Genomic DNA, 14,558 nt, shown 5'->3' with positions numbered 1-14,558 from the left:
CCCCTACCCCCCCCCCCCCCAATTTACATCGATACATACAGTAGATCATTATTTTACACAATGAATACAAAACAAGATATAGTAAAAGTGTATAAAATAAAATAAAATCAACTGATAAACACAGCTTATTACGAAAACCTCCTAACCCCCCCTCCCCCCCCCCCACTTTTCACTTTTTTTTCAATTTACTTAATGTAGCAATGTAGATAACATAGTTATTGAGTCATGGAATTCAGTGAATCATTTCGAAATTTCCATGCTTGTTTTCTATCTTTTACAAAAACTATCCAAAATATTTTCACACTCTTCATCAATTAAATTATCTGAGTATCCCAAAATATATTTAAGTTTGTCATTTTCATGAGAAGTATAAAAAGTATCAAACATATCTTTGCTGCCATTTCTATACATATCCACATATAAATTAAATAATTCCTGATTACGTATATTATTTAAAGCTGGACAATTAAGGATGAAATGATGGATGTCTTCGTCCGAATTTGTACCGCACAATTTACATTTTTTATTATTATCAATATTCCAATTTGCAGTTCTATCATTCAAAGGTAGAGTATTTGAACGAGCTTTAAATTTTAATGCAGCACCTTCAAAATTAGTTTTATCAATTAAGTAATTTTCAAGTCCAGGTTTTGATTTTAATGTTTCATAGATGTGGAGACTTGAATTATTTTGATATTTTGCATATGTATGCAAGGCATATACATGGCTGCAGTTGCGTGCTCAAGTTTACCGACCGACATAGTGAGCTGTAGAGTCGCCTTGCACGCGACTAAACATGATCCAGCATTTGCGCGCGCCAGAAATATTTTAGGCACCATCGTGTTATTTTTAAATGGCAACAAGGGTTACGTAAATGAAATGTATTATTTCTACACTTTGGACCGTACGGTGGCCCACAACTGTCACGCACACTATAACACAGAATCACACAATTAAAGAAGGAATTACACAATTAAAGAAGGAACTGAGTTTGAATTCCATACATCATCACAAAATCATACCCGATAAAGACCTCGAGGCTTCGTTCATTTTAATCGATTGTTACGACGTCGTATTTACATGTATTGTTTGATCTAGCTCCGAGTCTTCAACGAACATACTTTTCTTAACAAAGAAGCTCAGTAATCAGTATCAAATGTCCGTACAATTGAGTTGTATTGAATGAACCATGACAACCAACCAATACATTGCGAGTTTTAAGCATTGTGTAAACTATAAAACTTTAGGCCTATGTGAAAAAAGTGTTTTATATAGGCCCCTATGGACATATCTCATATTGTCCTATCACTACCATTTTGGCATATCACTACCCTATTTAGACACACCACACTTTTTTTTGTCAAACTAGTTTGATAGTGTTAGACAGAGCTTTAGAAAATGACAAACAATTGAGTTGTTATTGTACAGTATTAACCATGACAACCGACCAATACATTGCCATTAGCAAGTTTTAGAAAATGCAGATGCTAAACAAGAAAATCCTCGTTCGGTAAACAGAGCTTTAGGAAATGACAAACAATTGAGTTGTATTGAATTAACCATGACCAACCCGAAATACATTGCGAGTAGCAAGTTTTAGAATGCTAAACAAGAAAATCCTCGTTCGGTAGACAGAGCTTTGAAATGACAAACAATTGAGTTGTATTGAATTAACCATGACCAACCCGAAATACATTGCGAGTAGCAAGTTTTAGAAAATGCTAAACAAGAAAATACTCGTTCGTTCCAATTTTACGTGAATCAAACGGATTTACTTCTTGTATTTGTTTTTTATATTGACAGACAAGTTGACGATCCGTTCATTTTGTTTTATTAATACACTAATATTAATACAAAAACAAACAAAAAAGTTCACACTAATAATATAAAAGAAACACCATAAACATCGTCGATGTTTAAAAAATTGAAAACTACTGTTTCACACACTCGTCTTAAATATTGTATAAGTCTAGTCACTAACATGTCAGAACAATATTTTACAGTCATTAACATCCATCAGAAATACTAAATTAACACAAAAATTACACCAACTGTGCACTTGTTAAATCACGAAATTGAATTGAAAACACATCATTTTCCATACGTGCACATCATTGTTAGGCCTAAATCAAATCTATGTTAAATTTAAAAGTAAAAATGTACTGTATATACATTTTCGCATTGCAATTTTGCCACAAAAGAAGGAGTGGAGAGAAATATTTTTATTTATTTGGTTCAATATATAAACTGACACACAAATAATGGAACAGTTAAAACGAAACTAATTGAACCAGGATAACCAAGGAAGTTTTAAATGATATAAAACTTATATGCACTAATATTAAATCATCACAGTGCAGCGTTATAAGGTTGAGTTTTATTCTCTAGCCATCGATGCTACTTGGACGTCTTCCAGTTCCTATATAAAAACATTGACAAAAGAACAAATTATTTAGCATTGCGCTATTGGCAAAATGGTATATTGACACGAATGAGAGAAGAAAGGTAGATAGATTTACAAAAAAAATCATCTGGTTTCAAATGGATATTTAAAAATAAATGTTAACCTTTTTGTCAATATTAATTTTCTGAAAATAGCTGAAACGTAGCAAGTAAGTACTGGAAACTGGTTTAACAAAAAAGTTAACATTTATTTTTAAATAGATAGATTTAGGTATACGTTTAGGTTCATACATAAATATCAGCGTCTTTTTTTCCTTATTAAAAGGTGAAAGAGGAGGGTCAATTGGATAAATTTGGTAACGAATAAGGGAAGAGGAAAGAAATAAATTTAAAACATGATCAATGTAACAAACCTGTCCTTCTTGAACGAGTGCGCATATGGGACAGAATAACGACATCAGACAGTCACTCGTGTAGCTTCCCTGAAAAATGAAATTGTTCATTGTTGGTATTTCTAAAATGCTGCTTCGTTATTTCTTTGTCCAAATAATAGAAGCAATAATAGATAACACATTTTATTGACGTGTAATTGCTATATAGTTGTATTATTTAAAAAAGAACTATTGAATATTACATTACATTACAAATTTGCATCGTAATTATGTTTCATAAACTGGTTGGAAAAGAAGAAATGGTTTCAGCAGTAAATAATCAATATTTAATCATACAATGCAATAGTGTCCAAGGTAACTTTGTTAATTAACAATTCCTTGTCCAACAAAGCATTGTTATTCGTTTCAATCTCAAGCCTTTAATAATAAGACATGCAGTAGGCGCATCAATCTTAATTTTAAGAACGCTATTATAATGTTAGGTACGGAGTAGGTCTATGTTTTTTTCAAAATAATGTTATGCAAATGAGAGCTAAAGAGTTTATGGAAACATTTACAAAATGAACCGTATAAATAACGTGATAATCAATCGCAATATTTAACATTAACACGTAATATTTATCAGACCAGAAGACAGTAACAAATTATCGACAAATCAACTTGATCTAACATCCATGATTTCACAATTGCTAATCAACATTTTCATCATCATCATCTACGAAAACTGGTTTTAGAAATTGATAAAGAAACACAATTGTAAACATTTGTTGCCTACTAACCTCTATTCCCTTATTTGCTCTTGTTTTTCCTCTAATCTTGGTCATGGACCAAACGCCAATACATCCCAAGATGGACAGCAACCCATACACCATGCAACTCTCACCGTTTTTCTCTGCATTTTTTCCGGCAGTATAACATGGTACAAAATATGTGATAATACACATTCCAAAGTTATCGAAACATCCGAAGAGACCGTGCTGCCATTCGCCCATTTTTGCTATTTTATAGTTGTTTTTACTTGTTCGAAGTACTACTTGGTTTCTTTCAAATTTTGAATATCACACTTTCCCATTGATGTGTAATAAACCCCTCAAGTTAGCTAATTTGAATAATCCCAAAGGTAACCATGGTAGCATTGGCCGGTTCGACGAGTCCTTTCTATTGGTTTCAATATTCATCAGTTGTTAAGATTACAGTACTGCGTTGCTTAATTCATTGAGTGTGAGTGACAATAGCCTCTCTTAAAGTCTATTTGTGTTACTTGTTACAGAGAAAATGACGGCAGAGGCGTCACAAATTAAGTAATAAAAGATGAACCATTCGCGATAAAGTTGGCACTCAATGTTGACAAATCGATATAATAGTATAATAATTACGATTATTAATGTTATTGATTATGACCATTGATGAATTAATAAAATAATAATAAAAGTATTTAATGTGTGTTTTTGTATTAAGTACCTTGATCAAACAAAACTAAAATATTTATAGCTGATAATAATGGCTTCTGCGTTAGTACCATTGTATTTCATTAATTCTAATATTGCCATCATCCTTTGTTATGTATTCTTATTTATTTTATTGTATTGGTATGGTACAATTGCATGACATGATACTGTATACTGAATAATATAAACGTATAATAATTAATATAAATAAATAAATCATTAAAAGTGTATATTTTTAATTAGCAACCCAGGACGAGGAATCTAGCAAATTTGCCCGTGTGACCTACCACTTACATTTTTTTGTATTATTGTTTTTATTATTTATTTATTTATTTATTTTAAAAATTATTTTTTTGTATTTTGTCATTGCGGACTTCAGCGAGTCGATTCCAAATAATATATACAGTTCTTGTGTATTTCCACCAAGACTTCAACATCGGTTTAACCATGGAGAAATATATTGAATATTTGAACGCATTTCTTTATTCTCCGTTCCTTATTTGATTTCATCGTATTTAACAGCGAGCACAAACTCGCCAATTACAGGATGGCTTTTATAAATTTTGTGCTTACAAACTAAGTCTCATTTTAGGCTTAGGGAGTGGAGTTGAAAGAGTCGTGAGTTACAACCCTGGTCAGAAATGAACCCTGGACCTTGGGATTGGAAGGCAAGCACGTTAACCACCAAGCTACAGCTCCACTAAATGATTCCTATATAGTCTATATATCACATTATTATTATTATCATTTTCTGTAGATCTGATATTGATATCAATCATGAGCCTCGATTATCATTTTACCTAATCATATAATAATATCTCAATGAAAAATAGTGATCAAAACAAGATATATTGTGTTGAATGGTTAGGGTGACTAGACCAATAAGGACTATCAACATCACTTTTGTTTATTTTGGCAATTCTAACAATACTTTTTCTTTTCTAGGCACGAGACCCAAGTCAATACTAATTTAATGGGTTTTTAATAAGCTATTAAGCTCTGTCTACACTATCAAACTAGTTTGAAAAAACTGAGTTTGACATCATCGTTTCCATATATGGGCACATCAATTTTCTTTTGTCATATAAAGTTTGATAGTGTAGACACAGCTTTATAAACTTGCAAAGCACATGCGCAATTTTACGATTCAAGAAATTATTGGTCCACTTAAAATGAAAATTTGAGCAGCCTATTAATATTTAGTTTGTCTTTAACTCTAATTAAATTAATTTACAAATACGATGTAGCACCATATACGATAGGGAGAGCTAAAATTACAGGTTTCTCAATAAGCTTCATTTCATTAAAAAAATAATTAAGTGTGGAGCCATCTCTGTCAACAAACCCCCACCCTCCCCCGATACGTTTTATTATCATCTCATCAGTTCAGCCTTTTTTCTTTCATATATTTCATATTCTGCTTTCTCTGGACTTATTTTCTTTCTCTTCATTTCCTTCCACACTTTTTCAAGTTCATCCAAGTTATAAGCACTTTCAAGTTTCTTACGAATAAACATTAGTTCTAATTCTTTACCACCCATAAGCTTACAGCTAACAACACTACACAAGTTCTTTGTCTTACTCAAATTTAACATCGGTAAGAACTTTAATCCAGATTTTTTCTCTAGATCATCAAGTGAAACTTGATAGTTGGCAAGGTCTGAACCGGTGATAGGTTGATTTGGAACAATAAATGCACCAACAGCTACCATTTTGTCAAATGTATTTTCAATGACAACAATCTTGTACAAATGAGTTGGAACAGCAACCTGATTTACACCAATTACCTGTAAATAAAGTAGTGTGTAGTTACAAAAGATTAATGTAAATACGAATTTGTTTATTTAGAATGGTCCAACTATACACCACACATCAAACGTACCACACGCCCGGGTGCTACTGCTGGTTTAGTAAGTACAGTAATAATAATAATAATATGCTTTATTTAAACACGAAAACTTGGCTCAACTAGCAGTTGTTTTTCTGAGAGCATGGAGGCAAAAAGAGTTCTAAGATCGAGATCGAGGGTAGATTCAGATATATTTAGGAGTAAGGTTGATTATTTTGGGATGGGTACTATGTGCAGTAGGTGCTATGTATAGAGTAGAAATCCTGATGTATAGCATTGTGTAGTGTGTGGAGTTCAGTAGGATCCCTTACTCCCAATCCCTATCTCTTCAACTATACTTGAAAATATATTCTACTAAAGGTTCAATTGTTTATAACTTCATTTGAGTCATTTCTTTGTATTTTAAGTGTAGTTGTACTAATGTTCTTGTGACTCAAATACAACAGTGGTTTGAATACTACCTCATATTTTATGAATAATTTGCCATTTTCTTCAACTGTTGGAATAAATAGAGGCCCACTAATAACACGAACATCATGAAATGTTTGCGTTAGGCTTCTGCAGTAAATCTCAAAACGATTCCAAAAATGTTGATTGTTATTGATGTCTTGTGGAACAATATTAGACAATAAAAACGTTTCATCCATTGCTATCTGAAAAGGTAAACACATACTATTAAATGATTTCCACTAAAGCTCCCTCTATGCTATCAAACTAATGTAGTTTGACAAAAAAAACTGTGATGTGCCCAAATGTGGTCCATGTCCATATATGAGCACATCACAATGTGGTCCATGTCCATATATGAGCACATCACAATGTGGTCCATGTCCATATATGAGCACATCACAATGTGGTCCATGTCCATATATGAGCACATCACAATGTGGTCCATGTCCATATATGAGCACATCACAATGTGGTCCATGTCCATATATGAGCACATCACAATGTGGTCCATGTCCATATATGAGCACATCACAATGTGGTCCATGTCCATATATGAGCACATCACAATGTGGTCCATGTCCATATATGAGCACATCACAATGTGGTCCATGTCCATATATGAGCACATCACAATGTGGTCCATGTCCATATATGAGCACATCACAATGTGGTCCATGTCCATATATGAGCACATCACAATGTGGTCCATGTCCATATATGAGCACATCACAATGTGGTCCATGTCCATATATGAGCACATCACAATGTGGTCCATGTCCATATATGAGCACATCACAATGTGGTCCATGTCCATATATGAGCACATCACAATGTGGTCCATGTCCATATATGAGCACATCACAATGTGGTCCATGTCCATATATGGGCACATCACAATTTGTTGTCACATAACGTTTGATAGTATAGAGCTTAATACTGGTAACACTTTGTACAATCTATACAAAAAGAAGAGTGGATATATGAAAAAAAGGGAATTACAATAGGATATAACACCTAAAAAATAACTGATTCAATTTAAATGAAATATAAATGAACTATAAGTACTTGGCTATATTTACTATCTGCAGCAGGTGCCATGTGACCTCTTGACCAGCCACTATTTTTGTAATCACTATTGGATGATCGGAATATGTCGACTATTTGCAAATCTTCTTTGAAGTTTGACTTCTTGCGTGTTGCTGAACCTAAGCAAAAAATATAATAAGTGAAAAAAGTGACAAATAGAATGTTGATTTACAGTCAGCATTTTTTAGCCTTGTCCAATAATAAAATTCACAATTATTGTTTAATAAAAATACTAAAATATTACAAATTTTGCGACCAATGTGGACCTGCTTCATTTTTAAACAGCCATAACTTTTAAACTAATGTGATTTTTTAACCAAGCCACTGGTTGATTTGTCATGGAATTACCCCATGTGTAAAAGGAATCATTATTATTATTTATTCAGGCAAAAGGTATATTTTACAAAATATAATACAAATCAACAAATTAAACAAACACGACGCAAGAAGAAAATATAAAATCATAGTCACTAGCTGCCAAGAAAACACAAAAGCCACTGTCACCAATTAGGTGTGTAGGCCTACCTCCAACCAGTGACATACAACCAAAATGCCCTGTTGCAATTACCTTTTAGATGATCGCCTGTGATGTGCTCTGCTACCCAGTCAGGAATTCTTTTGGCTTGATTATACCCCAATACATGATTGGCATGAAAATAGACATTTTCTCCTCGCTCTGGGGCACCATACTTCAAAATTCTGGCTCCTTGAGATATTTTTTGCGGATCAGCTAAAAGTAATACGATCAATTTTGTTTTATTGATTCTAAATTATCACATTTTTATTAACTGCAGTACAGCCTATACGACACCACTATTGCAGGGAAACTATGGCCAACTTACACAGGGGAAACTCCTATTCAGGGGATAATTAACTTATTAATTTGTTGGGTCCTAATGGTGTCTCTTTAATAGGGGTTATTGTAAATCGATTTTTCATACACATCATGCATTCTTGATCAACAAATACAAATATATTATTTAAATTTTAGAAAGTGATGACTACCTGTTGTGAATTTTTCTTTAATGTTGTTAGGCAACTCCGTCTCTTTTTCTTTTGATTGAAAAAAACTCACAAATCCAAGAACAACGAACGATGACGTTGCAGCAATTGCCAAGTTTCCACAAAATGTTCCAATAGGTCTAGCCATACTTTTTGTTTTATGAAGGTCAGCTACTTTATTGACAATTCTGTGAAATGGTGACCCAGGGATTTTGGTGTATTGAAGGTAGCACAAATTAGTAACCTGTGAGAGCAATTTATAATTACAATTATACTATGTGATAAACAAATCAAATGAATAAAAATGAATGGTATTACCGTACTTTAAAAAGTATATAACCAATAATATACACTTCAATTTATCATTGGTAAAGCAGCATCATAATATAATGTAATAATAACTATATATTAATAACTAAGACAAAGAAGAGGTATTCTATATTACGGATAATATTGGTTATTTAACCTCCCTGACCTTGTTTGATATAGGCTAGCCTAGTAGTCACTAGTCTATACTTGCCTACACTCTACTTGGGACTAACTGTACATACTGTAAAGAACTTTTCGGTGTGGAAATTCCAGTTGTATTGTAAGTATTGTCTGAACTAAACAACCACAAGGTGGCGCTATATAAAGAATGGGTTGGTGCGAAAAAAATATACACAAGGCCCAAACGGCGTTCCATACAATATACACGTGGCTTTTTGGGTTGGTCCGGTTCTCTCGGTTCTTTATCTAGTTTGGTCATTCGCCGTCGTGCAGCAAAACAGACAAGATGGGATTTGGTGATTTGAAAAACAAGACTGGTCTTCAAGCACTGAACGAGTTTCTCGCACAAAAAAGTTATATTGAAGGGTACGAATAACCGTATGTATAGGCTAGGTTTAATTCTACTAGCTAGAGGGCCTATCTATAGACTATACTAAACTACTGTAGTGTACTAAAATAGACTCTACTCTAGTAGTAGAAAGAGGCTAGAGGCCGCCTGTAGGGAGGAAGCCTAGAACTAGGTAGTGTGTTGAAGAGAGGGATGATGAGGCTTTAGTTTAGTTTTATTATTATCCTACTCCTATTCCTCCTACTCGGCCTAGACGTGACTAGCTAGGCTATTTTTAGCATGAATATCATAAAATATAACCCTACTCAGTAGCAGTACCTACCACGGATTACCACCAGTCCAATGCGTTGGCAGAATGATTACCGTAGCTAGTATGACCACGTGCAAGGGTTCTTGTAAGTTAAATGTAGCACGTGACATTTTTCGGATTACATAAAAGCCAAGGGCAAGGCCGCCGTGCCTATTTGCTTTATTTAATTATCCTAGATGTATTGTTCATCCTTGAAAGTCATTTTAATTGCAAATATTCCAGTGCTATATTATTATACTGTTATTAAGTTAGGGTTTGCATAATTTTTATTAATGTTTTGATTTAAATTATTAAATTTACTATTGGCTCAATAGTATTTACAGCTTGGTAACCGTACACTTTTCGCGCTTCAAATGCATTGCGAGTTTAACCATCTATCTAGGCCTAGCACTTGGCTTTATTTCTCTGAACAATATACGATTTTTGTGACCAGTCAAACATAAAAAAATAACTGTTTATTGCGTTTCGGGGTATTTCCGGAGATTATCTATAATTGTTCTACTTTTCATCCAATTGATTGATATTGCTGCCTTATCAAATGGTTTAAGCCTTGGCCTCTTTCTAGGTTATAAAATAATGTATAATAAAGATTATATATAATAATAATGTATTATATTCCTGCTATGGCACAAATAATTTCAGTTGGTGAAAAAGATGAAATGTTTTATTTTCATCTTTCAACTCATAAAATTATTTGTGCCATTTTTCTCAAAAACATTTATATTTGTGTAATATAGAATACTACTATGTTTAACACAAAATGCAATTTTGTTTAGGTATGTACCTTCACAGGCCGATGTTGTCATTTTCCACGCGGTAGGTAAGAGCCCAGGTGCAGACTTAGTTCATGTTGCTCGTTGGTACAATCATGTAAAATCTTACAGTAAGGATTTTGGCAGTCTACCAGGTGTGAAGAAACCAGCTTCGGAGTATGGTCCTGCAGGTGATGGAAAAAATGATGATGATGACGATGATGATTTGTTCGGCTCAGATGATGATGAGGTATGTTTATTTAGACCTAAAAAAGCAACGTTTTTATCTATTATGAATGCCTATGTTATTGTAAAAACATAACATGTAATTAACAAAAATGATTATACTTTTACGGTTTTATGGTGTTTTTTTTTTTAGGATGCAGAAGAAGTGGCAAGGTTAAAGCAAGAAAGATTAGAGGCATACAATGCCAAGAAAGCTAAAAGTAATTTTCATTTGCTCTTTTATATTTATATATGTACTGTAGTGTTAAGACCAATTTACACAGAAGAGTGGTAACGGTAAGTGACTATTTGCATAAAATATGTGCAGACAGGCGGTTGAGCACTCGGATAGATGCAAATTTTACATGGAAAAGCACACGCTTTTCTGCTTACAGTTACTGCTCGTTTATTGGTCAACTTAAAAAATGGAAATTAATTTTCCTTGACATAATTAAGACAATGAGAAAAATACATCAAATTGCAGAAGTGATATAGGCCAATGTTAAAATACTGTTAAATAGGCCAAAGAAATTTAAAAAATAGTATTCTTAATTATTTTGCATTAACTTAATAATTTTGAAGTACGAAATTGAACTACAGTACTAAATAAATATTACAAAAACAATCAAAAGCTAACAAATGATTATATTGCTTAATACAGCTTTACCAGATTCTGATAAACTATGCTGATTAGCACATTATGATGTTGGTAATACTGAAATTAATTAACAATGTGCTCAACCATGGGACTTATACTGGTCTAATGGGAGTTGTGGCTGTCTGATGGTGGTAGTCATCTTCATTAAATCAAGACCATTTTTATTGCACCCTTGTTTTTCTTCAGTTTTTCTTTAAATTAAATTGTATATACGTTTTTTAACATTTTGGCCCTGGCACTGCACCTAGTATACCTATCCTCCATAATCATATATAATGCTGAACCAAATCAATAAAATGTTATTTTTGCCTTTTTTTTTTCTCCAGAACCTACTTTGATTGCCAAATCTAATATTATTTTGGACGTTAAACCGGTAAGTGTATAATCAGTATAATATTATACAACTGAGATATTGCCTGCTTGCGCACTTTGGGAAAATGTAATCCTTTGAGAAAAATATCATCCCTTGAAAATGCATAAATATAAATTATTCTCTTATGATTATCCTCGGAAATCTGGTTAGATTTAATAATAAACAACCAACTCTCTGCATTCAAATACACACACAATTACAATTGTAAAAAAGTACATCCAAATATGTTTTTTAAATGAAAACCAGATGTAAACATGTAAACAATTTAATTTTATTCAAGTGGGATGATGAAACAGACATGAAGGAGTTGGAAAAACGTGTACGATCTATAGAAGCTGATGGATTACTATGGGGAACAGGTTGGCAATTGACTTTATACAAATTAATTAGATTGTTAAAATATTGTAGACAAATAAAACTGATACAGTAGTAGAGATAGAAAAGTATGTATGCAGTGGCGTACCAGCTATGAGCACTCACTGGCTAAACCCAGGGGCCTGGAGCTTATGGGCGGCCCCTGAGCAGTGCCAAGAGGGATGATCAGGCATTAAAACATGTCGAAAAAAGGCTAAAAACACCCGAGGCCTCTGGCATTGGAGTGTTCCTAAACCAGAAGCCTCGGGCATCTGTGTTACGCCACTGTGTGTATGTGTATTATTTCTTGATCAAAATATTGTACATATAACATCTGTCCCGAGAAGGGTTGAAGAAATAAAAGTGGAATGAACCCACATACGACAACCTAAAATAAAGTTGAACATTGAAACATGAACATGTTTCACAGTCAAATTTTAAGTGACAAAAGAACGTGATGCATCTATATGGACACGATGTCATATCACCACCATATTTGGGCACATCACCACCATATTTGGGCACATCACCACCATATTTGGGCACATCACCACCATATTTGGGCACATCACCACCATATTTGGGCACATCACCACCATATTTGGGCACATCACCACCATATTTGGGCACATCACCACCATATTTGGGCACATCACCACCATATTTGGGCACATCACCACCATATTTGGGCACATCACACTTTTTTGTCAAACTAGTTTGATAGTGTGTAATGAAATTAGGTGATGAATCCAGCTTCCGTTTATAAAATATATCAGTTTAAAATAAAATATTTTTTTTTAAGGTAAACTTGTGCCAGTTGCCTATGGAATTAAAAAACTTACGATTTCATGTGTGGTAGAAGATGATAAAATAAGTACAGATTTTTTGGAAGAAAAAATATTGGAATTTGATGAATATGTAAGTTTAATAAACAATGTATCATTTATTTATACATACCAAGAAAATGCATACAATTATTTTGATTCCATTCTTATTTTTTTAAAAGACAAATTTAATCGGACTTCCTTAAAATAATTGTTTTGAGATAAATCATTTTTTTTGGATCATGTTTTTTATCAAATTGTTGTTTCAAGTTATATTTCAGGGAATTAATTAGCAGATTTAAAATGATGCAATGAGAAGAAATTAATTTAATGAACACAATTCTGTTTTTTTTTTTTCAGATTCAAAGTATGGATATTGCAGCATTTAACAAGATCTAAATGTTCTGAATTGCCAACTGTGCAGAGCAGTAAAGCTGCTGAATGATGCGCCTACAAAAATATTATTAGATTAGTATGTTCAAATGCAAGTTGAATTAATAAACATGGAATTTACTGATTTTGTTTCAATTTGTATTTGTTTATTTGCAATGTACTGTATACCAATATAAAATGATGTAATTAGTGTATAGTATTCAACTTTCAACAGTTGCACTCAAACAACTAAACAAAAAGTATCCAATATACTAGTATGTTTTGAGATGCTTTTACATTCAATGTTATATACAGTATATATATAAATCCAAAGGCAAATTACTGAAAAAAATGACAATGCTGTGGGTATCAGTGGCTGGATCTCATTGGAGATACAAAAAAAAAGCGAAAAGCTAAATCAAAACGATAAAGTAAACAGCCAGAAAAGTTATATATTATATATATATTATTTAGACTGACAGCTTAAAGATATATAAATGTTTTTGTTGCATAAGCCATTTTAATGTTGCATAATATTACATAATATTTATTCACTTTGACCAAAAAAATGTAATTTAAAGCAAAAAATAGTCAAATTGGCTGTGGGTTGGAACTTTAAGGCTACAAAATTGCCTATTCATAGTACGATTTTCTAAATCTTCATTTTTCATGTTTTTGGGTGACAATACATCTTTAATCTATATACATCTATCTATATCTATATATTCGAATACAAAAAGTACTCAACGAATCTTTACGTTGACAACGAAAGTTCCCAATCGAATACGACAATTAATACAATAACTAATAATCATCTATAGGCCTATATAGAGTAGTAGAGTATTAACTACTAGCATGTTGATTTATAAATATAATAGCCATTACCTATTGTCCGGACACTTTTGAGAAGTTGTTTTTTACCCATCGTCAGCAGCATGTCATCACCGCTGCCCGGCCGCATTTTTCTCTCCTAAAATTCTAGAGTAAACTCGTCGTGTCCGCCAACCACGTGCCTATATCATAAACTCAGTATGTGATTGGCCAGTAGTTGATATTCCAATTTACATGTCATCGTGTAGTTGTAACACGTGCGACAAACTGGTCAAAAATATGCGCTGAACACCAGGGACTAATACAGGTCTACAATCATTTTCACTTTTTGACGCAAACCAAAAATAAAAGTAAAACGTCCTAGCATTGTGTAGAAAAGAATGAAACGTGA

At 33.0% G+C, this 14,558-nt stretch overlaps 3 protein-coding genes across 3 annotated transcripts; 1 reads left to right on the top strand and 2 right to left on the bottom strand.

The window, feature by feature from the left end:
* Positions 1 to 168: 168 nt before the first annotated feature.
* On the bottom strand, positions 169 to 4,199 carry LOC140047186 (uncharacterized). The gene is made up of 3 exons (XM_072092051.1): positions 3,575 to 4,199; positions 2,817 to 2,885; positions 169 to 2,419 (listed from the first exon to the last, which is right to left on the bottom strand). Exons 1-3 carry the CDS (start codon positions 3,785 to 3,787, stop codon positions 2,378 to 2,380), a joined length of 324 nt encoding a protein of 107 aa, XP_071948152.1. The 5' UTR covers positions 3,788 to 4,199; the 3' UTR covers positions 169 to 2,377.
* Positions 4,200 to 4,390: 191 nt separating this feature from the next.
* On the bottom strand, positions 4,391 to 9,841 carry LOC140059419 (nuclease EXOG, mitochondrial-like). The gene is made up of 6 exons (XM_072105327.1): positions 9,791 to 9,841; positions 8,634 to 8,874; positions 8,197 to 8,358; positions 7,608 to 7,747; positions 6,554 to 6,745; positions 4,391 to 6,030 (listed from the first exon to the last, which is right to left on the bottom strand). The coding sequence occupies exons 2-6, from the start codon at positions 8,776 to 8,778 to the stop codon at positions 5,617 to 5,619; spliced, it is 1,053 nt and encodes a 350-aa protein (XP_071961428.1). The 5' UTR covers positions 8,779 to 8,874; positions 9,791 to 9,841; the 3' UTR covers positions 4,391 to 5,616.
* LOC140059427 (elongation factor 1-beta-like) lies at positions 9,330 to 13,481 on the top strand. The gene is made up of 7 exons (XM_072105338.1): positions 9,330 to 9,485; positions 10,555 to 10,780; positions 10,910 to 10,976; positions 11,740 to 11,786; positions 12,067 to 12,145; positions 12,943 to 13,058; positions 13,325 to 13,481. The coding sequence occupies exons 1-7, from the start codon at positions 9,406 to 9,408 to the stop codon at positions 13,361 to 13,363; spliced, it is 654 nt and encodes a 217-aa protein (XP_071961439.1). The 5' UTR covers positions 9,330 to 9,405; the 3' UTR covers positions 13,364 to 13,481.
* The last annotated feature ends 1,077 nt before the right edge of the window (positions 13,482 to 14,558 follow it).

The sequence above is a fragment of the Antedon mediterranea genome, chromosome 1, assembly GCF_964355755.1.
Source record: "Antedon mediterranea chromosome 1, ecAntMedi1.1, whole genome shotgun sequence".
Taxonomy (NCBI): Eukaryota; Metazoa; Echinodermata; class Crinoidea; order Comatulida; family Antedonidae; genus Antedon; species Antedon mediterranea.
The sequence above is the reverse complement of the archived record's forward strand: the minus strand, read 5'-3'. Positions and strand labels throughout refer to the sequence as shown.

What these genes read in the sequence shown, in the direction of transcription:
- LOC140047186 (XM_072092051.1), bottom strand. Translation starts at nt 3,787, where the DNA reads ATGGGCGAATGGCAGCACGGTCTCTTCGGATGTTTCGATAACTTTGGA. An exon ending in GAGCAAATAAGGGAATAGAG is followed by an intron (nt 2,886 to 3,574) that starts GTTAGTAGGCAA and finishes TTCATTTTTCAG; the next exon opens with GGAAGCTACACGAGTGACTG. An exon ending in CACTCGTTCAAGAAGGACAG is followed by an intron (nt 2,420 to 2,816) that starts GTTTGTTACATT and finishes GTTTTTATATAG; the next exon opens with GAACTGGAAGACGTCCAAGT.
- LOC140059427 (XM_072105338.1), top strand. Translation starts at nt 9,406, where the DNA reads ATGGGATTTGGTGATTTGAAAAACAAGACTGGTCTTCAAGCACTGAAC. An exon ending in TCGGCTCAGATGATGATGAG is followed by an intron (nt 10,781 to 10,909) that starts GTATGTTTATTT and finishes TTTTTTTTTTAG; the next exon opens with GATGCAGAAGAAGTGGCAAG. An exon ending in TTATTTTGGACGTTAAACCG is followed by an intron (nt 11,787 to 12,066) that starts GTAAGTGTATAA and finishes ATTTTATTCAAG; the next exon opens with TGGGATGATGAAACAGACAT.
- LOC140059419 (XM_072105327.1), bottom strand. Translation starts at nt 8,778, where the DNA reads ATGGCTAGACCTATTGGAACATTTTGTGGAAACTTGGCAATTGCTGCA. An exon ending in CACAGGCGATCATCTAAAAG is followed by an intron (nt 7,748 to 8,196) that starts GTAATTGCAACA and finishes TTTTTTGCTTAG; the next exon opens with GTTCAGCAACACGCAAGAAG. An exon ending in AATTATTCATAAAATATGAG is followed by an intron (nt 6,031 to 6,553) that starts GTAGTATTCAAA and finishes CTTTATTTACAG; the next exon opens with GTAATTGGTGTAAATCAGGT.